This window comes from Adiantum capillus-veneris, chromosome 14, assembly GCF_014529385.1.
Source record: "Adiantum capillus-veneris isolate H3 chromosome 14, ASM1452938v2, whole genome shotgun sequence".
In the NCBI taxonomy this organism is placed as follows: Eukaryota; Viridiplantae; Streptophyta; class Polypodiopsida; order Polypodiales; family Pteridaceae; genus Adiantum; species Adiantum capillus-veneris.
Genome location: NC_140944.1, coordinates 132,060,908 through 132,084,997, shown reverse-complemented (window position 1 = coordinate 132,084,997; position 24,090 = coordinate 132,060,908). Strand labels below are relative to the sequence as shown.

At 42.6% G+C, this 24,090-nt stretch overlaps 4 protein-coding genes across 6 annotated transcripts in view; 2 read left to right on the top strand and 2 right to left on the bottom strand.

The window, feature by feature from the left end:
* Positions 1–2,820: 2,820 nt before the first annotated feature.
* Positions 2,821–3,725, top strand: LOC147443149 (uncharacterized). The gene has a single exon (XM_086529797.1). It carries the CDS (start codon positions 3,244–3,246, stop codon positions 3,703–3,705), a length of 462 nt encoding a protein of 153 aa, XP_086385923.1. The 5' UTR covers positions 2,821–3,243; the 3' UTR covers positions 3,706–3,725.
* Positions 3,726–5,916: 2,191 nt separating this feature from the next.
* Positions 5,917–8,101, bottom strand: LOC147443148 (uncharacterized). The gene is given in 5 exon segments (XM_086529480.1): positions 5,917–6,153; positions 6,155–6,292; positions 6,386–6,507; positions 6,582–6,718; positions 7,995–8,101. Coding segments are annotated over 5 exon segments (741 nt in total).
* A 6,994-nt stretch (positions 8,102–15,095) lies between these two features.
* Positions 15,096–16,179, top strand: LOC147443147 (uncharacterized). The gene has a single exon (XM_086529062.1). It carries the CDS (start codon positions 15,174–15,176, stop codon positions 15,942–15,944), a length of 771 nt encoding a protein of 256 aa, XP_086385188.1. The 5' UTR covers positions 15,096–15,173; the 3' UTR covers positions 15,945–16,179.
* An 821-nt stretch (positions 16,180–17,000) lies between these two features.
* NDC1 (NAD(P)H dehydrogenase C1) overlaps positions 17,001–24,090 on the bottom strand; it is a 73,928-nt gene continuing 66,838 nt past the window's right edge. For all 3 annotated transcript variants that reach the window (XM_086529059.1, XM_086529060.1, XM_086529061.1), the window contains 2 exons: positions 18,228–18,331; positions 17,001–18,146 (listed from right to left, as the gene is read on the bottom strand). In XM_086529059.1, coding sequence (XP_086385185.1) covers positions 18,007–18,146; positions 18,228–18,331 — 244 coding nt within the window. In that variant the 3' untranslated portion in view covers positions 17,001–18,006. The remainder of the gene's footprint in view (positions 18,147–18,227; positions 18,332–24,090) is intronic.

The following is a 24,090-nucleotide window of genomic DNA, read 5'->3' as shown; positions in this document are numbered from 1 at the left end:
TTTTTAGTTGTGAAGAAATTATGTAAATTATCTTCAAATGAAAGAAAATTTTACAACTAAAAAATGATATTTTAAATACTAAAGTTAAAAAGAAAGTCATTAGGTCCTTAAATAAAGGGATCCATTCACAAACTAAACGAAGACAAAAACAAGGTGAGGAGTCACAAAGGCCTGCTGAAGTTAAGGGGAGATGAGAGTTGTGGTTTAGTAAGCAAGAGATGAAAATTCAATTGCCACATCTCTGTTGGCTGGCCAAGTCAAGGGCTTTTTCTAACAATATCACAACTATGTTTTGGTAATGCAATGCAGATAGGTAGTGGGAGGAGTTTTCAAGGGAGGAGGTTCTTGAAAAGAAGTGGATGTGTAGAGTGGAATGGAAGGGCAAGTCTATCTGAGAGGCTTTAAAAAGGATTTTTTGGTCCAATTTGTGTAGTCAAGCACATAAAGAACCTAATAATCAACACCACATAATTAAATTGCATTAAGGAGTGTTTTAGATCTTTTATTTTTTTTTACCACTCTCACAATTAAAAGTAGAGAAGTTATATTAACTCTACCTATGTGTCCCCAACCTTAAGGACGACCATCACCGTATGATGAAACCTTTTGTTAGTAGGTCTGAATAAGTGCCGATAATCAACCCGCTTAAATAACAAGGTGAAAAGATCTCGTTGAATCAGTTGTAAAATTAAAAGGGTGCAAGACTTTTAGAGAAGGGTTGCAAAAAATAGTCCTATGCCCTTTCACTTTGTGTAGAATGAGGAAGAGAGTTTTTGTGATGCCTTCAAAATGAAAAGTAGAGTCACACTTCAAATTCAAATTCGAGGGTTGATTAACATTTTATACAGTAAAATGAAAATGAAGTACATAAAAAAATCCATTGATAAATCAAAACAACAACAAAAATTCATGCTTTCATAAGAAAAGGGAGGTCAAATAAGCATAAAAATCAATAAAACAATTCAATAAAATAAACTTTTATGAGATTTATAAATAAAATAATTCTTTTATTAATTAAAATATAATTAAACAAATCAATAATCAATACATACTTCACAACATGGGATCAAACTTGGATGAATGCCCTCCTTAATGCCTTGTGGACTAAGGCCTTGTTTAACAAGCCAAATAGAAAGTGATAACATAATGAGGTTGAGTTTAACTAGAATTATTTAAGGTGAAGCTTCAATGTGACATATAAAAGAATAGAATGCTAGAAAGCTCTCAACCATGTGACGTGAGGTAAAGCTTCAATTAAGGCATTCTACAAGAATAGCTTGCAAGAAAGGAAAATTCAAATCAAACACCAATCCAAGGCAACATTAATCTATGGCTCAAAGTTTGCACTTTTTCTCAACCTTTCCCTATGGCCTTCTCCATGTTCAAAAATAAAATAAAAAACAAGTGAGCATTAATGAAAGGACCAAATTACAATGATGGAATGATTCATTTATATTATAAAAAAATATATAATCTTTATAATGTAAATGGCAAGATCCATTTACATTATAAAAAAAGATATAATTACTTTCTTTTTTAATAAAAAAAGAACACTTGTCCACCATCGACAACCTCTGTATTAATAGCTTAAAAGGTGCACACTTTCTCGCACTTCCCTTATGGCCTTCTAAAGACCAATAAAAGAACCTCTAAATTGAAAGCCCATGGAAGGATGCCTCTAAAAGGGTGTTTTTTGCTAATGTGAAAATGCAATCATTTTCTAACCATTCCTAGTTTCTTGATGAGCACACACAACTATGGACATGTTCACACGCACATTGAAATGACGTATTTTTATCCTCTAGTAGCAAGGTGGTGTGGCCATACACAAAAAAAAGTTATTGAAGCTTTGATAGGAAATAGGTGGGTTTATGTTATATTTCCGGCCCCTATATGATATTCGCAATGTTTAAACACTAGAAAGGTGTTTTCCCCAACATCGAAGCTGGCTCTCTTTTACGAGGCGTGAACACCATTATCGAGGGCCACCACTAACCATTCAAGGCCACCAAACCTCACAGAAAAGCACCATTTCACTCAAAGAGTAAACACGTCCTAGGGTACGCCCTAGGGTAAGGGGGCCAGCTTTAGGCCACCTAAGCCGCGAGGGGGCTCTTGATCTGTGTGTTGCACGGAATACATTGTTGAGGGGCGCATTTGAAAGAGCACCACTATTGCTATCTCCAGAAAAAATATGGTGATGAAGCGATCTCTGCAGAGAAAGTATGGCGCCGACGAACATTTCCTTTGTAACAAAAGTGGGTGTGAGAGGGAAGCCACTCCCAAGGGGAGTAATTACTAATAAGCTAAAGCGGCCAGCAAGGCTTAATCACAGATCCAACGGCCCAAACCCCCTAGACAAACGTGCTAACTAGCCTAGCAATAGCCAACTTGTGACCCATTATTGGAGAAAAGTTTTCTTAAACTTGGAGAGTCCAGGTTCCCATTACAAGGGGCCTGTTTTTTATTGGCCCCTTTACCCTATGTAATATGAGGGCTCTTAATTAAAGGGGGAACGGTGGAGAAAGCCCGGTGTGTAGCAAATGTCAACCGGCGTGGAACTTGCAAGGCACGGCCCGCGTTCATCACGATTTATGATAGGGAAAATTACCAAAATACCCTTCAAATTTCAAAAATTCCCAAAATACCCCCGATATTTTGTCATAATTTCCCAAAAATACCCCCGGTTGTGAGATTAAATTTTTCCAAAGATTAAAAAATTTGTACCTTTCATAAGAAGACTGATTGTCTATCAATACAAGATACTAAAACTAGAATTTGAGTAGGTTATGTAGGCTTTGGAGATAAATTGCTTCATTATTTTTAGATATAATTGCCCTTTTTTGCGAGGTAATTTGTGACAAATTACATGCTAAGCACTCAAAAACGGATCTTGATTGTCAGAAAAGAATAAAGGAATGATAAGCTTGAATAATTCAACCAAAATAGATACAAGGGTATTTTGGGAATTTCCACAAATTAAAGGGATATTTTGGTAATTTTCCCTTTATGATATTATCTTTACCCAATCAAATCCACAGCTCGAACAAGTATATAAAGAAGGCCACCACGTCTGTCCGACTAAACGCTCCTCCTCCTCCTCCTCCTCCTCCAGCACGAGCTCAGCCTTCCATTCACCTGCACTTGCAGACCTCATGGATGCTCCTCCTCCTCCCGCTGCAGCGCCTGCTCATGAGCTGATGTGCCAGCAGGATCTCTTCTTCAAGAAGCACCACCATCGTCATGGCATTCGCTCTCCTCCGCCACTCCCTCCCCACCACCACCACCACTGCCACCGCTGTGCCCATATTGCCCCGCTCTCTCATCCTCCCCTTCGCCCTCATCCTCATCACGCCCACTCTCTGCCTTCATTACCAGCAGTTGAGCACGGGAGTCCATGGCTATGCAGGTATAGAGCGCTGCCACTCTGAAGCTCCTCCGCGGAAAAGGCAGAAAGCCGGTGGTGGTCACCATAAGCACCACCATCGCCGCCGCTCGCACAGCGCTCCTGTTGCTGGAGCTCCTGCTGGTGGACACGAGCTGCGTAGCTCAGGGCCTGCAATACGCTCAGAAATTGTAGGGGCAGGAGCAACAGATGCAGAGCCAACCCAGCAGCAGCTTGAATTGGCTGAATTAGCTCAGCCGCTTCAGCTGGTCGAGGTAGCGTCTGCTGTCCCGGTGGAGGCTGCTAATAATATTATGTAGTCAACCACGCCTACAAAATAACTCACGTATTTTGTTCAGCAATAGCTAGACGTCTCTTCACAGATAAGTAACGTTATCCCGTGTCAGTACACAACTCAATATGATATAGATTCTGGTGACAAGGTTTCAAAAGTTCTCAGTATAGTCTTAGCTTTACCTCAATGAAATCGTAGAGCAAAAGAATAAATATTGACTCCTTGATGAGAAGACAGAATTATTGAGCCACTTTTCGGATGAGAGCCAAATAGTACACAAAGATCACTTCGTTGTGAGCAAGTTTATGTAGATATCTTAATATAAGTCACAGACACAATAGCGACCACGCATACCCTTAATGAATCTTAGCACTCTTGACATTCCAAATGATGATGTTAAAAGTGATACTACGTTACATAGTCCTTGTGTTTCTTCTTGTATACCCTTTTTTGGTGTATGAGGGGGGCGGCCGGGCGTGCCCTACCCAACTCCGAAAACAAAACAAAAAACTACGATTAGAAGAGTAACAAAATGATTGGTATGCGTGGGGTTTGTTGATGGATGGAAGAGGGCACAAAAGACTACTTAAATGAGGTTTCTCATGAGAGTAGCAGCAAGTCAGAACATATGTTCAAAAGGAAAGGGTGGTTTGCCCCATGTTTGAATGGAAACGCTTGAAGGTACTAGCAAGTCATAACATATGTTCAAAAGGAAAGGGTGGTTTGCCCCATGTTTGAATGGAAACGCTTGAAGGTACTTGTTTTCTTTAGGACAGACACCAAGTCAAAATTTCACAAAGCTTGCATAGTAGTGGGAATAATCAGTGTCCCAACCATCAAACATCAAATTCATCTAGAGAGCTTTCTAGGTGAGCTTGTGGGCCTCCTTCAAACCCCCGCATTTTGTCAAGGTTGCTTTTGTTTCCTTGTAAGAAAGAGTATATCAAGCATTCAAGTTCACCTAAGTAGGAGGTGTCAGTAATATTAGACAGAATAAGCTTGTTGGGTGACAAGCTAGCAAATGAAGAAGTCAAGTCTGGTTTGAAGAGGCTGGGAAACCTATGTACTAATGTTGATTCAAATGGAGGAGAAAATATGATGCAGATAATGCTCTGGACAGTGCAAGGACCCAACAAGTTAAAACACTTAGACGGGTCTATAGACAAGTGTGGTAACAAAATGGTGTCGGATGTAACCCCCATGAGGAGCTATGACTAGATGAAAATCTGCTAGACAGCTGATAATCACATATAATTTGTCAAAGAAGCGAGCTCGTATGCCCTGCATCAGAGAAGTGACTACATAGTTTCAAATACCTTAGAAAGACCATTCTTATGCGCCAATATGAGGTCTCCAGCTTCGTCTCAAACCCTCTTTGCTAATGCTGATTGTGGGATGATGAATGGTTCAATTATTTCTCTTCAGCTGCCTGACATTGACAATGTGTGGATGTCATGTCCAAGATTCAACCAAACTTAAACCTGGACCTTCAGAACTGTTTATAATGGGTTTCTCGTGCTTGTAATTCCTTTGGCCACTGTTGCTGCAAGTCCAAAATAATCATCCCTCTGTTTCCATTTCAGAAGTTGAAACCTGAAAACGTTGGCTAATCTGCGGCGCTGAATCTGCAAATTGAAGAAACACTGGCTGATTTGCAGTCTTAACTACTAACACCTAGGCTGATTTGGAAGTGCGGGTATAATCTTCTATCGTAGATTGATGTTGGGTAAAAACGCCATCTGCTGAAGGTAGACAAAAACACCAAGGTGTTGTAGAGGGTACTGCTAGCAAAAACGGTAAAGGGGTCAATATTCGTTGTCCAGTGGTGATACCAACTGATGATGAGAATGGTGACTCCTAGTGTCACTTATGTAGGTAATGATTGTTGGGTCTGGCAAGGCTTTTAAAACCCCTCTAAACCTATTCTCTCTGTGTAAAAGAAATTCATATCTTCCAAGATTCTCATCTTTAATCAGAGCAGTAGAACATAGACAATTGCATTAATTTTCAAGAAAAAGTACAAAAAAACCCATGGCAACGATTTGCTAGGTGATTTTAATTTCTTGAGACAAAAGGATAGAAACTTTCTTATAAGAAAAGATCATATGAAGACTCTATTTCTGTTTAAAATTCATAACCACAACAATTACAATAACTTCTTCTGTCAATAAGTGTAAGACTTTAGGCAAAGAAGGTAATTACAAATGTCTCATTGCTATAGAAACTATTGTAGGTGTTACAAGCGAAAATTTCTAGATGCTATGTTTCCTAGTCTGACAACCATTGCGTTCAACCTATTCAATTGTGACTTGAAAGATATTATTTCCCTTGACAAAGCATTTATTTGTTGTTGCATCTCTGCAACCTGGACATCAATAGCATTAAGTTGCACATCCTGCAACATGTCTTTGACACTCTGTATGCAATTGACTATGCAAGCACGGAGAGTGTCATTGTCATCTGCATTGCCAGTGACAGAGCTATCGCCAAATTTGCATAAGTACATCCTCTAATCTTTGACATACTGCATCGTCTACATTATCATGTTGGCTCTGATTCGTTTGCGTTCCCTCAGCTTCCACAGCAGGCTCCATTGACTCCATCACGCGCACCTACGAGAGCCATCATATAAAAGAAAAAGTCATCGACAAACAAAGCAAATGCAGCAAAAGGAAATTCTAGCAACATACCTAGCATGCAATAACGACAGTTTTACTTCTCTTCAGCACGGGATTAAAGTCACTTCCAATGCCAGCGTCAATATCGTCGTCCTCGCTATCAGATATGTTCACCACTTCCTTCGTTGCCGTATTCTCCCCTTGCTCCCCGCAGTTCATAAAGACAAATAATAACACCAATAATTAGGCCGTCACATTACAGGGGAGCAGTTAATGGAATACCTTTCATTGTTTTGCCATCGGTTCATGAAACAATCCAGACGGGGGTGCCAATCACCTTGGAGTACAAAAACGTCGAGTATGTCGTTGTACGTAACTGTGCTCGAAAATGCCATGCACTTCCATACAGCATTCCGCGCCCTTGGTAAGGTGTAATCCAAGTGGCCGACGGATAGTACTTACCGCTCTTAATCATGCGGTGCAAAGTTCCAAGAAAGTCATGACCATTCAAACTATATTTCCAATACATGAAGCCCTATCAAACACATTGGTGTTTGTCAAGCAGACTTTATTCTTCAGGTCGTCTGCCCCATGAAGCGTGTAAAGCTCGATCCCTTTATTAATGTCATCAGGAGATATGTTGTGGCCAACATTCTCAAAATGATCTTTACCTACGTCTTTTAAGCAGTAACCAATCATTCCCTGAAATGTGTGCATGTTCTTTTGCTTTAGTGCCCTGCAAAGAACAGTGGCACCCACAGGCGATTCTCTATCCCATCCCAAGTATGTTTTCACCTTTTTGTTGACCGCTATAATAGATGTGGACATAATACGCACGACCATTTGGAAGTGCAAGTGGAATACCGTTCCGCCACGCTCGATGGAACACATTCCAGCAATAGTCTCTTTCTCTAGGAATTCTTTTCAGCACAGGAAGCAAGCCATTGTCTACGTCTGCCCCCCAAACGGAGGTAGTGATACTTAGCTCGAAAAGCCTCGTCGGACGCCTACCCTCAGCCGCCAGCAGCTCCTCCTCGGTCTTCCTAGGTCTACCCCTACAGACCAAAGAGGCAGATGCATCCCCTGCTATCACCAACCGAACGTGCAACTTTCTTCATCCTCACCAAGATAACCTAGAGCATTGGACCCTCATAAACACAAACCAATCGAACCACATCCCGCTTCACAAATTTGACCAAGCATGAAATTCAAGTAGCTGATTCATGGAATTATACCTTCGAGACCACTTTGTCGCTGCTACAACTAATTTATGCCTGCTATTTGAATCACCTACTGTTTTTTGTTTGCATGGAACTCTGGCGTTAAACACCTCCAAGTGCCCTTGTTGTGACTACAGGAAACTATAGTTACGTTTAATTGAATCACCTACTCTACATTTACACGCCAAGACTGCATACCTCATAGACGGGACACGGCAAGCTACCTCCTGCCTGCGCGACGGTACTCCTCTTAATTTCCTTCAAAAAAATTGAATTACCTACTGTGTGTGACTACAGGAAAATTGAATCACCTACTGTGTGTGATTGCAGGGAAAAACAGTTGAGTTTGATTGAATCACCTACTCTAAAGTTACACGCCAAGACTACATACCTCACAGACGGGTCACGGCAAGCTACCTCCTGCCTGCGCGACAATAATCTGCCTGCCTAGTGTCCGCAACCCCTACCGCTATTGCCTGCGAGACGAATATACTCTGGCTGCCAACTGCCAACCCCTGCCGCTATCGACTTCCACGCCCTGCATTAAAAGCAGTACCGCATGCAGAACGCCCAGCTTACCCATGCGAACTCAGGTTCTGGCGGGAAAACTAACGTTGATCTGGTGACGGGTGGCAATTTCCACTTAGCAAACGGGCGGCAGTTTCCACTTAACAAAGCTGCAGGAGAATCGCCCTTGATTCTCCTCTTAATTTCCTTTTAAAAAATTGAATCACCTACTTGTGCAGTTCACTTATTACTAAGTTTTAAAGCCCATTTAGGAGAGGTGCTTCATATGCTTAACTACCTAGGCCTGGTACTAATGCTTCTATTTGGGAGCACTCTCCAATGCCTATGCCTAGTAGACATTGACTGCTCTCATGTGCAATCAAAGTGCATGCAACTAATCTAAAGTGCTTGAACATGTAGGTCCTACATACAAGCTCACAAGGGAGCAATCCTAAATCCTAGAAATAAGAGTTAGCTTGTCCACATGCGCATAGGGTTAGATGTGCATGTGACAATATCTCCTTACATAGGTAAGACATTTCTTACAAATTAGAACCTGCATACAAAGAAGCTAGTCTATCCCATGCCTGTTTTGTTGCTTGTGCTAAGGAATATCTAGAGTAATAGAATGCTTAACCAAAAGTGTACTTTTTAACAAATAGGCCTATGCATCCTTGGCATCCGAACATGTCTACTCATCAGATGTAAAACAACCGTATCATCATAACTTCTACCACTTGTACCATCATTCACAGTACTTGTATCCGTCGAACCACACACAATGTTCCAAAGGCCCTTTGCAAAAAGGATACGTTGCATCATGTATGTTCAAAGTGCTATCCAGATTGTACCCACAAGATAGCATGCTAAAAACATCATTATTGTCAAGCATGGTGGGTAACTCCACTTGATGTAAGATTTTTGTATAGAGAAAAACTACACAAACAGCATGTGATATATAGCTCAACCCACAATAGACTATAAAGTTCCTAGAATGCATTTTCATGTTGAACATGATGAAGAGCGTGTTGCCAAAAACTTGCATTATCAGAAACTTGCACAAAAGAATGAAATTGCCTATGCAATCTTACTAATAGTGGAAACATACGCCAAAAGTCTTCCAAAGGTTATGTAACTCTGCAACAAACACTCACCAAAAAACACCTTAATCTAAAAAATGAAATAGAAGTGTGCCTAGCAATGTTATCCGAGATACTAAAGCCTTTTTTGATAACAATTGTTGGAAATACGGATGTTGAAATGCATGAGAAGATGAAAGAGAAGCTCAAGTTCCACATAACACAAGAAGTAGCATTTCTAAGTGTGCAAATACAAAGATAAGGCTTGCTCTAGAGTGAAGGGCAAGGAAACTTTTTTGTCGAGGATCCTAAGTGTGTTCACATGCATCACTACCATATAACGGTCACAAGGTAGAAGATCTTCAAGGTAGCAAGCCCGACATGTTGAAATAAAGAGGCGAGGAAACACATTGTTAATAAGTTATATGTTCAACCTTGCACTTTAACATGACATGCATCATGGTTGAAGTACAAGCTGGATGAAACCTTTACATGAGGGAGAGAGGTGATCAATGTAAACAACTACCAAACTAAAATGGTTGGTTCTCTTATGAAAAATTGGTTTGGATGTGTCATGGAAATAAAGTGAATGACTGAAAAGAATAATGGAAGATGTGCAATGTCAAGATGTGATCCACAAACCGCTGCGTAAATATTCTTAGTGTTAGCACCACAACGAACACATATCAAGGAAGGCAATCATCTATAGTAAAGAAATTACCAATTGGGAGAATCCCAATGATGCATCTCCACATAAACAATCATTCTTTTAAAGAAAGCTTATCATGCCATACTTTCATGACTTTGTTGCACCATCATGCAGTACCTTTATGCATAATCCATATTATATTACAGTGTTCCTCTATCCAAGAGGATGACTGCAAATTGCAATATACTTTTTTTTTAAATAAAGAGAGGATCAAGGAACCAACATAATGCCAATCACCAAGTCCATTTCTTGCACAAAAACACACACACACACACACACACACACACACACACACACACACACACACACACACACACACACACACACACACACACACACACACACACACACACATGGAGTTCCTCAACTCCCCTTCATGGTCTCGCCAACGTTGCCTCTGGCATGGGAATCATTTCCTTGTCTTGACACTTGATCCTCTTGGCCCTTATAAATGTTAGGAAGCAGTTTTCATTGTAGCATGCCCCTAGCGCCCAGTATTATGCATGCATGCCCCAACTATAGGATACATCACATCCTTTCCCCCTCAAGATCTAGTGCAGCGACGCCGCCTTCAACTCCTTAGAGAGAGAGAGAGAGAGAGAGAGAGAGAGAGAGAGAGAGAGAGAGAGAGAGAGAGAGAGAGAATAAGAAGAAGAAGAGGAAGATAATTTTACCGTAGGAAACTATCCCAAGAGACCTTAAAGATCTATCCAACAAGGGGGGGAGAGAGAGAGAGAGAGAGAGAGTAGCTCGCTCAAACACCCCCCCCCCCCCCCCCCCCCCCCCCCCCCTAACACAAGGAGCTCCTCCACTCCCTTCATGGTCTCCCGGACGTTGCGTGCCACATGGGAATCATTTCCCTTGTCTTCACACGCCCCTCTTGGCCCTCATTAATGTGAGGAGACAATTCTCAGGGTAAGCATGGCCCTCGCTCCTAGTATTGTACATGTGTGCCCCAACTATATGGTATATCATAGCTAGTGACTCAATGGCAAGCAAGATTATCACATTGCAGTTACTTTTGGGGGGGGATTCAAACATCCGTCACATCAAAATATGGCAATTTAAATTGGCTTTAAGTGGTTCTCCCTTGAGAATGTGTACGAGTACGACCGACTGTATTCAATGCAAAGAAAAACCGGAAGATGCATAAAAAAACAAGGTGAAGACTCATAGTGGCCTACTAAGGAAATGTAATGCAAAAGTAGATGAGGAGAAACCAAAAAAAAAGGTGAAGAAATTCTTTTATTCAATTTTAATTTATAATTTTTTGTGTAGAAATTTACAACTTACAAATCTTTCATTTTTAGCTCTGAAGAAATTATTTCTTTAAAAGGTAATTTAAAATTTTATAGTCGTAAATTGTCTTCAAATGAAAGAAAAATTTACAACTAAAAAAGGATATTTTAAATATGAAAGTTGAAAAGAATGGCATTAGGTTCTTAAATAAAGGGACCCATTTACAAACTAAACGAAGACAAAAACAAGGTGAGGAGTCACAAAGGCCTGCTGAAGTTAAGGGATGATGAGAGTTGTGGTTAGTAAGCAAGAGATGAAAATTCAATTGCCACGGCTCTGCTGGCTGGCCAAGTAAGGGTCTTTTTCTAACAATATCACAACTATGTTTTGGTAATGCAGTGCAGATGGGTAGTGGGGGGAGTTTTCAAGGGAGGAGGTTCTTGAAAAGAAGTGGATGTGCAGAGTGGAATGGAAGGGCAAGTCTATCTGAGAGGCTTAAAAAAGGATTTTTTGGTCCAATTTGAGTAGTCAATCACATAAAGAACCTAATAATCAACACCACATTATTAAATTGCATCAAAAAGTGTTTTATATCTTCTTCTTTTTTTTACCACTCACAATTGAAAGTAGAGAAGTTATATTAACTCTACCTATGTGTCCCCAACCTTAAGGACGGCCATCACCATATGATGAAACCTTTTGTTATGGTTAAGTAGGTCTGATAAGTGCCGATAATCACATTGGATTCTTATTGTGGTTTACTATGAAATTTTATTGTCCATTATATATACATGATCACAAATGTCCTATATTTTACTAAACCCGCTTAAATAACAAGGTGAAAAGATATCGTTGACATCAGTTCTAAAATTAGAAGGGTGAAAGACTTCTAGAGAAGGGTTGCAAAAAACAGTTCTATGCCCTTTCACTTTGTGTAGAATGAGAAGGAGAATTTTTGTGATGCGTTCAAAATGAAAAGTAGAGTCACACTTCAAATTTGAGGGTTGATTAACATTTTACACAATAAAAGGAAAATGAAGTACATAAAGGAATCCATTAATAAATCAAAACAACAACAAAAATTCAGGCTTCCATAAGAAAAGGGAAGTCAAATAAGCATAAAAATTAATAAAACAATTCAATGAAATAAACAATATAGAGAAGTCAAGGCTGATCTCCCTGTCCAAAAATGACTCATTTGACCCTTCCGATTGGTCGGGGGAGATTGTTACAAAAGGGACTATTTTCAGACAACTGGAGGCCACCTTGGGGGTGGACGTAACCCACAAACAGAGATGTCAGTGGGTCCTGAAAAAAATCAAAACAAAAATGAGTAGGTGGGAGTATGTTCTTCTCCCATTCCCAAGCCGGATAAAAGTGATTAATGCCTTTATGCTCCCATATATTGCCTTCACTAGCCGGCTTCTCAAGATGGCTAAATGTCACTAGAAAGAGTTCTTAAAACCGGTAAAAATGTTTTTATGGAAAAATAACACAAAGTCCTCCAAGCCATGGCAATGGGCCTATTGGGAGTCAGCCGCTCGGACAGTGAATCAAGGAGGCCTCGGAATTCTCAACCCTGTGGCCCATGCAGAAGCTTGTTGTGCCAAACTTGTAGTCTCCTTGGCTAAACAAGACCAAGCTTGGGCTATCATGATCAGAGATATGCTAGAAGTAGCTAAACTTGGTTCAAAAGGAGGAAAGTGGAGAGGGGTAGAGTTTCATGACAAACTTTTAGCCCCGGCGTGGGCTACACTAAGTCTGGGGAGCGGCTCAGGGAAATTGATAAGGAAATGCAACAGAGCAACGGGAGTCCTAAAGTGAGGGGAAGAAACCAAATACTTCAAGAACTCCATTCTGCATTGGTCCCCCTGGCTTTCCAAAGTCGTAGATCTGCCGCAAAATCCCTATTGGATAAAAGCAGCCAGGAAACTGAATAATAAGGGTCTGAACCGACTGGGGCACTTTTGGGACAGTAACATCAAGAGCTAGAAAACCACTGACCTTCTGGTAACCCAATTTCAACTTAATAGCTTGGAGGTTTTGCTAGTCAACAAAGTGATGAAAGAGCTTGACAGTGCAGTGATGCCAATCTGTGACTCGGAGTTTGACTGGAATGCCTGGAAATGGCCCAAAAGCAGCCTCTCATGGAAACCCTACTCTAAAGGCATTTACCATACAATGATGCTAAAGAAGAATTGGTCTAGCCCCCTTAACAAGATATGGAAAAAACAATGGTCGGAGGGAAGGTGGGAGCAAGTAATGGAGAACATCTGGGCGCCAAAGGTTCCGTATCACATGAAGGTATTGCTATGGAAAGTAATTAGGGGTGCTCTTTCGACGGGGGTGAAGATTCAGGAGAGAGGGATAGGGACAGATCGATGCCTGGGGTGCAAGATGGCTAGTGAGGATCTGACCCACGTTTTTATGGAATGCCCAGCTATCAGAGGCCTTACAAGAAAAATTTACAAGTGGGTCCAAAGAACATGAAAAAATTGGTTGGTTTTTTCAAAACTGATTTACTCCTTGGAGATAAGAACTTTGGGTAGCCCTTCCATCCTCATCTGCAGTCAAATTATCAGGTTTTGATTTTTACATAATGTATGGCAAAGAAAGAACCGTCGTGTGTTCGAAGTAGTTCCTAAGGTGACAAGCTTCGTAAAAATTATACAAGAAAGCATAGAGCTAATATGATTGCTCGAGGACGCAAGCAAAACTCGGATGATTGGTCTAGGGCTACTTGCGCCTTGTTGTCAACGGAATGCTTAGATAAGGGGAAAATCATGAAACCAGAAGATTAGTGAAGAACATGATAATGAACCTAGTGTATCAAGGGCATGGAGGTAGGTCGTTAAGGGTGGCTCCCCAGATAGCTGATGTAAGTTTGGTCTCTGAATGATGTCATGGCTCGACACGAGCATGACAAGTTCTGTAATTTTTTGAGATGATCAATATAATTCACTCACAATTGTGAGTTTTGAAAAAAAAAAAAAAAAAACAAGCCAAAGAGTAAGTCATAAAATCATGAGGTTGAATTTAACTAGAATTATTTAAGGTGAAGCTTCACTATGACATCTAAAAGAATAGCATGCAACTATGTGACGTGAGGTAAAGCCTCACTAAGGCATGTTGAACCATGTTGAGCTTCGAAATGAAAGGTGAAATAAAAAAAACCTAAAATCCAAGCAACATTAATCTACAGCTCAAAGTTTGCACCTTTTCTCCACCTTCACCTGTGACCTTTTGCATGTCAAAAAAAATAAAAAATCAAATGAACATTACATGAAAAGACCAAGTTACAATGATGGAATGATTCATTTCTATTATAAAAGAAGATATAACTTTTATAATGTAAATGAAAAGACCCATTTACATTATAAAAAAAGATATAATTTTTATAAAACCTTTCTTTTTAATAAAAAAATAACACTTGCCCACCATCATCGACAACCTCTATATCAATGGCTCAAAAGGTGCACATTTTCTCAAACTTCCCTTATGGCCTTCTAAAGACCAATAAAGGGACCTCTAAATTGAAAGCCCATGAAAGGATGCCTCTAAAAGGGTGTTTTTTTTGCTGATGTGGAAGGTGGTTGAAAACACACCCCACACAAACACCCCCCCCCCCCCCCAAAAATAGAGAAAATGCAATCATTTTCTAGCCATTCCTAGTTTCTTGATGAGCACACACAGCTATGGGCATGGTCACACGCACCAAGGTTTGATAGGAAAAAGGTGTATTTATTGAAGCTTTGACAGGAAAAAGGTGTATTTATGTTATATTTCCAGTCCCTAGAAAGGTCTTTTCCCAATATCGAAGCTGGTTTCTCTTGTACGAGGCGTGAACACCATTATCGAGGGCCACCACTAACCATCCAAGGCCACCAAAAAAGCCCGGTGTGTAGGAACTGTCAACCGACCTGAAAATGTCACCTGGCGTGGAACTTGCAAGGCAAGGCACGGCCCGCGTTCATCACGAATTATGATATTATCTTCATCCATCAAATCCACAGCTCGAACAAGAATATAAAGAAGCCCACCACGTCTGTCCTACTAAACGCTCCTCCTCCTCCTCCTCCAGCTCGAGCTCAGCCTTCCATTCACCTGCACTTTCAGACCTCATGGATGCTCCTCCTCCTCCCGCTGCAGCGCCTGCCCATGATGAGCTGATGTGCCAGCAGGATCTCTTCTTCAAGAAGCATCACCATCGCCATGGCATTCGCTCTCCTCCGCCACTCCCTCTCCACCACCACCACCACCACCACCACCACCACCACTGCCACCGCTGTGCCCATATTGCCCCACTCTCTCATCCTCCCCTTCCCCCTAATCCTCATCACGCCCACTCTGCACCCCCTCCCCCTCCTCACAACCACCTGCACCTGCTGCGTGTCAAGCCGCCTAAGCCCCCCAAGAAGCTGCACAACCACCTCCACCGTAAGCTCCTCAAGCCCTGCAGCAAGAAGCGTGGGGTCCCTCGGGCTCTCATGGCACATCTAGCTGAGGACGTCCATCTTTTTGGAGAGCAGCATTATAACTGGCCAGGATACTGCCTTCATTACCAGAAGTTGAGCACGGGAGTCCATGGCAATGCAGGTATAGAGCGCTGCCAATCTCAATCTCCTCTGAGAAAAAGGCAGAAAGCCGGTGGTAGTCACCATAAGCACCACCATCGCCGCCGCTCGCACAGCGCTCCTGCTGCTGGAGCTTGTGCTGGCGGACACGAGCTGCGTACCTCAGGGCCTGCAATACGCTCAGAAATTGTAGGAGCAGCAGCAACAGATGCAGAGCCAACCCAGCAGCAGCTTGAATTGGCTGAATTAGCTCAGCCGCTTCCGCTGGTCGAGTTAGCGTCTGCTGTCCCGGTGGAGGTTGCTAATAATATTATGTAGCCAACCATGCCTACAATCCATCTTGTCTGCATCCGACTGAAAATGTTACTTTCATTGCTATGATGTTTCATTACCTACTATATTTTGTGGCGCTTCACAAGTTCACAGTTACGGTCTTGGAGCTTGATTGACACATGTCAAGACTGTTGTAACTAACTGCGGGTTCACTCTATATGTGGCAAACTCTCTCATCTTTTGTTCAGCAATAATATAGAATGTGGCAAACACTCACGTATTTTGTTCAGCAATAGCTAGCTAGACCTCTCTTCACAGATAAGTAACGTTATCCTGAGTAAGTACACAACTCAATATGATATTCTCACCTATGGAGATTCTGGTGACAAGGTTTCAAGAGTTCTCAGTAACCTAGTCTTACCTTTACCTCAATGAAATCATGGACCAAAAGATTAAATATCGACTCCTTGATGAGAAGACAGAATTATTGAGCCACTTTTCGGATGAGAGCCAAAGAATACACAAAGTGCACTTCGTTGTGAGCAAGTTTATGTAGATATCTTAATATAAGTCACAGACACAATAGCGACCTCGCATACCCTTAATGAATCTTAGCACTCTTGACATTCCAAATGATGATGATAAAAGTGATACTACGTTACATAGTCCTGGTCATTCTTCTTGTATCATTCTTTGGTGTATGAGAGGGGCACCCTGGCGTGCCCTACCCGACTCCGAAAACAAAACAAAAAACTACGTTTAGAATAGTAACAAAATGATTGGTATGCTTGGGGTTTGTTGATGGATGGAAGAGGACTTAAATAAGGTTTCTCATGAGAGTAGCAGCAAGTCAGAACATATGTTCAAAAGCAAAAGGGTGGTTTGCCCCATGTTTGAATGGAACGCTTGAAGGTATTTGTTTGCTTTAGGACATGCACCAAGTGAAAATTTCACAAAGCTTGCATAGTAGCGGGAATAATCAATGTCCCAACCATCAAGCATCAAATTCATCTAGAGAGCTTTCTAGGTGAGCTTGTGGGCCTCCTTCAAACCCCCGCATTTTGTCAAGGTTGCTTTTGTTTCCTTGTAAGAAAGAGTATATCAAGCATTCAAGTTCACCTAAGTAGGAGGTGTCAGTAATATTAGACAGAATAAGCTTGTTGGGTGACAAGCTAGCAAATGAAGAAGTCAAGTCTGGTTTGAAGAGGCTGGGAAACCTATGTACTAATGTTGATTCAAATGGAGGAGAAAATATGATGCAGATAATGCTCTGGACAGTGCAAGGACCCAACAAGTTAAAACACTTAGACGGGTCTATAGACAAGTGTGGTAACAAAATGGTGTCGGATGTAACCCCCATGAGGAGCTATGACTTGATGAAAATCTGCTAGACAGCTGATAATCAAATATAATTTCTCAAAGAAGCGAGCTCGTATGCCCTGCATCAGAGAAGTGACTACATAGTTTCAGATACCTTAGAAAGACCATTCTTTATGCGCCAATATGAGGCCTCCAGCTTGGTCTCAAACCCTCTTTGCTAATGCTGATTGTGGGATGATGAATGGTTCAATTATGCTCACTTCAGCTGCCTGACATTGACAATGTGTGGATGTCATGTCCAAGATTCAACCAAACTTAAACCTGGACCTTCAGAACTGTATATAATGATTTTCTCGTGCTTGTAATTCCCTTGGCCACTGTTGCTGCAAGTATAAACTAATCATCCCTCTGTTTCCATTTTCAGAAGCATCAAACTTGGTTAGTCTGTGATTGCGTTTTGTGGCTCCAATTGGCCAGCCATGGCGTGCAGAGGAAGCAGCCTTGCTTGTTGCCCTCCAGAAATACAGGCCCTTGCACAACCAATCTACTATTTTTCTTACCAATTTCTGACCTTTAATCTTTCGAACAAGAAAATAAGGAGCACCTTCTTGACCCCTTTATGTATAAACACTGTACAGTGAATCTTGCTAAACAATAAGCTTACGGTTGGTCCGTAACAACGCATTTATTAGATGTTCTTCTCATCTCTTTGAGCACAAAATCCGAGGGAATTGCCTGTTAAATGTGAGCTCAGATGAAGCAAGATGTTGCCCAATGACATTGAAATTTATGTCGTAGCTGCTAACTTAGTGAATGTGTCTTGCAGTGTGGCCACTGTATCCACTGTTGACTTCACAAACCAGCTTAGACCAACTTTGAGTCGGTGTTCATTTGTTGGGAGTCGATAGAGGTAAGCCAATTTTCTAGCTGCACATATTTGAAGGCAGTACATCAATACTTAATTGTGTGGCACTTTATATGATGCTATAACAGTTCCACATAAAATACCTGTGTGGCCGAGAGGTCCTTCGAGGGTGATACCATCCACAAAGCTCACAGTCACTGCTGCATCATTTCTTCCTAGGGTCATCATTTCCCCTAGATTTTGAAACCTGGAATTGGCAATTGAATTGTTCAAATCACCTTCAAAAATGTTAAGCCTTCTTGGTAGAGACATTTGTGATCACTAATAGCTAGGCAATATATAGCACGCATACTGCCCCTAAAACTCACTCCTCCCATTAACCCATGCAAATATCAATGCACACAATCCCACTAAGAAGCATTCACTCATGTCTGGTATGTCCATTACACCACCCAGACAATACTGGACCCCTCATGCCCATAGTTTCCATAAACCTGTTTCTTCCACAAAAGATTCCAGGGAAACGTTTCTGAAAACTCGCATTTCTTTGAAGACTAGAGTTTTCAATCGTGAGGTTTCCATCTAGTCTATTTGATCAAGCCATGAGTTCTATGCAAAATGATACACCTATTCATGCCGTACTCTGATATGCTGTGCCATGTGCAGGTATAGATGTCAACATTTATAGTGAAGTTTTCACAAAACCCCTTGGATGACATTTCACACATAGAATGAAACCTCTGAAACCCTTTTCCAAATTTTCTGTTTTGAAATTCCATGGCTATTTTTGCCACTACCCGAAAAAGTACACCCCCAGCCCCCAAATGCACGCATGTGTGCACACACACAACTGCTTCAATACTCTCCAATGGCCGATCTGGAATAGGTAAAGGTACACCCCCAGCCCCCAAATGCACGCATTTGTGCACACACACAACTGCTTCAATACTCTCCAATGGCCGATCTGGAATAGGCAAAGGTTGTAGGAGTCCTACCCTTTGTATCCCTCATACTTCACTTTTTAACATACCATGCAGGTGCGCACAACCTCATCCACATCCTTCTTGAGCTAAGGCCAACAGAAATAATAACTCTCAACTGCCTTGACAGTCACATCTATTTCTCTATGCCCAACAAAGGAAGGATTGTGAAACTCCATCAATACCTTTTGCCTCAAATCCCTTGTTACACACAACATGGCTTTCCGCATCAAATAACCATCCTTGAGAACATACCTTGCAACTGTCTCCCCACTCTGTACTCTGTCAAATATCTTACCAATATCGGGATCGGATCAAAGTCATGATGAAACATTGTTGTGACCACGGATATTTATGGCTCATAAGATAGCGCATCTGCAACCACACTCTTTTTGCCCTTCAATTACACTTCATGAAACTGAAACTGAGGCAAGATGTTCACCAATCTCGTTTGTTTCTCCCACAAATTCAGCTCAGACAAAAAAATCACTTCAAAACTTTGATGAAGAGAGAGGTAGGCATGGTCGGCTCTGATGGGGTTGGGTGGGATGGTGAAAGAGCTAATGAGATGTATAGCCTCCCGAGGTGCCATAATAGATTGGACTATACTCCCCCTCTCGTTTGCGACTCCATGTGGCATGCATGTCAAACCTCTAGACATTGGCCAAAATGCCATCCAATTCAGGGTTGCATCTGTACGTACGTACTGATCCATATAGTACAGTCCATCTATACGGTACGATACATCCATACGGTACGGAACCGTACATACAGATTCTTACAGTACAATCCATCTATACGGTGCGATACATCCATACAGGTACGTAAACGTACATACATATCCGTTTAGTACACTTTTTTTTAATATCATATAAAGTAATTTTGGGGTGGCTAGCAAAATTCCAACATGAGAGAGCTACCTCATTTAGGACAAGCAAAGCCACAAAACAACACTCACTCCCTATCACCTGTCCTTAGAAGTATCGGGATCAATTGGACAAATCCAAAGACATGCCCAAACATTCCCCACACTCATGGACAAAAACCCTTCCGAGTCATGATCGCTATGTAGTTGACCATGGAGCAGGATCATTGCAGATGTTATGTAATAAATACATGTCTGTAAAAAAGTAGAATTTATGTTTTTTTCTTAAGGTACGTTGTAGCAGGGATAATGTGTCGTGCTCTCTATAGTGGGTGCTCCTCAGGGCAAAGTGCGTGAAATCTCACTCCAACAGAATGAATACACAGAAGACAATGAATAACAAAGCAAACAACACGACGACTCAATAGTAGAACCTGAACAACATGGGACTCGACTAACTGAAGGAGACCATTACAAACTCTGGCATGGCAACACACTCAATTCCAGCCCAGAACTCACGGGTACAATGGGGGTGTCGAGGCTCAAATGTGCAGGGATGGTGCAGACATGTTGTGCATGAACTGAAGATGCTAGACTCGAGACAAATAACCTTACAAAGTAGATGATGATCCCATAACTCCAAACAACTACCGATATATACAACCATAAAGAGCCACCAACGGCTTACAAATATCCAATCCAGCTAAGTCTATCTCCAAATTGTGGTTGTGGTGATCCGGTCCGCGTCGGCTAGACTACCACATGTATGCTTGCCACGTGTCACTGCCCAGGTACAAGTCCGTCCAGCCTGAACTCCAATCCAACTATAACTAATTGTCTGTCCCGTGCCCGTGACACAGTAGCCTTGCTACACGTTGCCCACCACAAGATCAGTCACCGTCTCGGTGAGAGGAACACTGAAACTGCAAAAAGAAACCACAAGGCACTGCATATGTACAAAAGAAATCTAAGTAGAGCAACCCGGTCCTGTCACCCGAGGGAGAGAGTCGTCGCCACTGTTGTACCAGAAGTATCGGCCTCTAGAGGAGGAGCCATCAAGTCGATGGTGGGAGTCTGCTGTTGGACTCTGCTCTAAACAAACCGGCTCCCTCGGAATGGAGCCGTCACCTGCTGCTCAGCAGATGGAAGCACCTATGCTGAAGTGTACTCAGGCCGTCTACTAACACACCCATGGCGGTGTGCACCAGCAAAGCCATCGCAAGGAACTCTCTATGTCGGCTGCATCTGTGGCATGGGAGTCGGCTGCTGAAACCTCTGAGGGTAGCATGGGAACTGTTGAGGCTGAGCATATCCTACAGGAGTCTCTGTCGAGGGTCCCATGAAATGTGTAGAAGTACCTGGCTCTGCGTACCCAACTGGAGTCTGTACCTGTATCCCCTGTCGTGTCCATCCATATCCCGCACCCACTTGAGCTTGAAAGCCCATATCACCGTGGCGTAGCATCTCCCGAAATTCTTGCACCTGAGCTCGGAGGTCGTCAATGATTTTAGACCTTGTAATGCATGGCGCAAAGCAAAAATAGTAGCATCTCTATCTATGATCGCTCTCTCTGCGACACGTAGAGACCCTTCCATAGCTACATAAGTGGCTCAGTGGCACTGGTGAGTGTGCCGTCAACCTCTCTGCTCCAAGCTCAATGGTAGCAATAGCATGTTGGAACTCCTGCAATATCTCCTCAGAGAGCCAAAATAGCGAGGTAGAGTCCGCCTCTTCCAAAGATCCTGCAGTGGTGTTTGGCGAGGCATGGCTAGTATGTAGCACAACTGGTGAACTCGTAGCATGCAGAGTAGGGGTAGCCGAGACAGCTGGAGTGGATGTGCCTGAGATAGGTAGAGGGGAAGAGCGAGCTGTAGTCGTGGTAGAAATGAAAATGGTAGAGACAAGGATAGAGACGCACACAGGAGAAGTCACAGTTGGGACCTGCATAGTGTGATCAAAAACACCCAAGCATAGCACTCTGCAGAACAAGTTGCGAGAGTAGACCAAGAGCGTCAGGTAGGGTGCTTTACCCGAAGCTGCCGACTTTCTGATACTGGCAATGATAGTAGAGATTCCACTGGGTCCTTCACCACTTTAGCCCTTTTCTTCTTTTTCTTCTCGAGTAGATCCGTCGCACGGACAATAGATTTCTGTTTTGCCTTTGAGTGCATATGCTGCATATCCGCATCCACATCCACAGGGCTAACATGTATGTTAATGACCCAAGTCAACATAGGAGCGGCAAAGCACTGAAAGCTTGTCTTTACAGATTGCACCTGAGCTGTAAATCTTTTGGCCCGGGACTATAAAAAGGTATAGAGAATCTGATGAAAGCCACATGGTATAGCGTGGATCAAGCACTAGAGGCCATCGCAGTGAGAGAATATCGTAGGCACATCACATCTTCCTTTACCTTCTTTGGCATCTTTGAGCATAAAGTAATACTTGAAAATGGCCAAAAGCTTTTTATTCCTTGCATAGACGGCGTGATCAGCACTAAGTAGCTCTTGACATGCCTAAATTGTCACATCTTTCGAAAGTTGTGAGTAGGTTCTAATAGCAGGTTTCAAGGAGGGAAAGCTTGTCATCCCTAAGGCATTACCAATGCGTGCAGCAGTAAGTGTATGACCTCGTAGCTTGGGGAAAAGCTTCAGAACCTCGTAGACCATATCCATCGGAGCATCAATAGGTAGATATGTAGCCGTCAATGCAGTAAGACCTAGCGTTTGAAGCTGGTCGCTGGATAGAACTTCTTGAAGGGATAGATGAGGCTACTAAAGGTGAAATTTCAAGGTGAATTTGGCTTGACTCTTTGATGTTGCAGGACTGTTGATTTGATGGCTCAGCACCTGAGTGTTGGCCTTCTTTTTGTCTTTCAGATATTCGTCCTATTCGCTAGAAGACTCTGAGTCAGAGTCAAAGTCTGACTCCAACGAGGACTCTAGAGATGCTTTGTAACTCTTATCATTGTGATCACTTGAAGACAGATCTGTGAGGCCATGGCTAGTGTGTTCTACATCTTTCTCAGCAGAACTCCCAGATCTATTAGACAAGGGCCTCTCTCTCGCAAGGTCTTTTTACGGGCTTGCTTGCTTCTACCAGCCATAGTGAGTGCCACGTACTCTATGTGCGCACTGTATCCACAAAAGCGTACATTCAACATAGAGCTGAAGACTCCACACTGGCATACATCAACATGTAAAGATGCTGCATAGCTATGATTGTGGATATTGTCAAGCTTGAATCTAGTGTTGAACCTGCTGAGCAGCAGCCGCAAAAGGAGGAGTTGGGTCAATGGTAGGAATCGTCACAGGGAGAGGACGTGAGATCGCCACGGAGCCGCAGGTTGAAGAGTATGGCGTGAGGCAGATGATAGGTAGTCGGGGTCATGACGAGTAGGAAATTAGGACGAGGCTGAAGGGTCTCGTTAGAGGTGAGAGCACTGTATAGGGGCGAGGCTGAAGGGTCTCGTTAGGGGCGAGAGGCTAAAGACTAGATAGGGGCGAGGGCACTGGATAGGGGCGAGGCTGAAGGTAGTGGGTAGGGGCCAGGGGGTTGGTGAGGGGCGAGGGAAGAGGGTAGGGGCGGGGCAGAGTGGGTAGGGACGAGAGTAGACGGGCGAAATTAGGTAGTGGGTAGGGGCGAGGGGTTGTAGAGAGGGGCGAGTTGGTTTAGGAGAGCGAGGGAGAGTGGGTAGGGACGAGAGGGGAGGGTAGGGGCAAGGTGGTTGGGCAGGACGAGAGGAGAGTGGGTAGGGGCGAGGGGGGTGGGCAGGGACGAGAGCGTTATGGTAGGAGCGAGGGGGTGGTTGGGGACGAGAGAGGAAGGGTAGTCATGCTTTGGCAACAGCTCCTTCAGTCAACAAGTGAGATAAAGATCAAGGTACAACAGCAATGGGAGAGGAAGAAACCCATCTGTATGAAGATCTTGAATGCTTCTTACGAGAATCGGATAAGAAGGAAATGTTGCATCACAAAGCATAGCACTCACGCATGCCAAGCAATGATGACATCACTTTCGCTGCCAGCAACGTTGTCGATTTTTCACTACTTTTTCACTGCCTACACATTATGGAAGTTTGGTGTGAGAACTCACGCGGTCAAGGCTGCTGTTGGGGCTACAGGAGATGAATACTTGACTGGTTGTGAGGATAGAACTTAC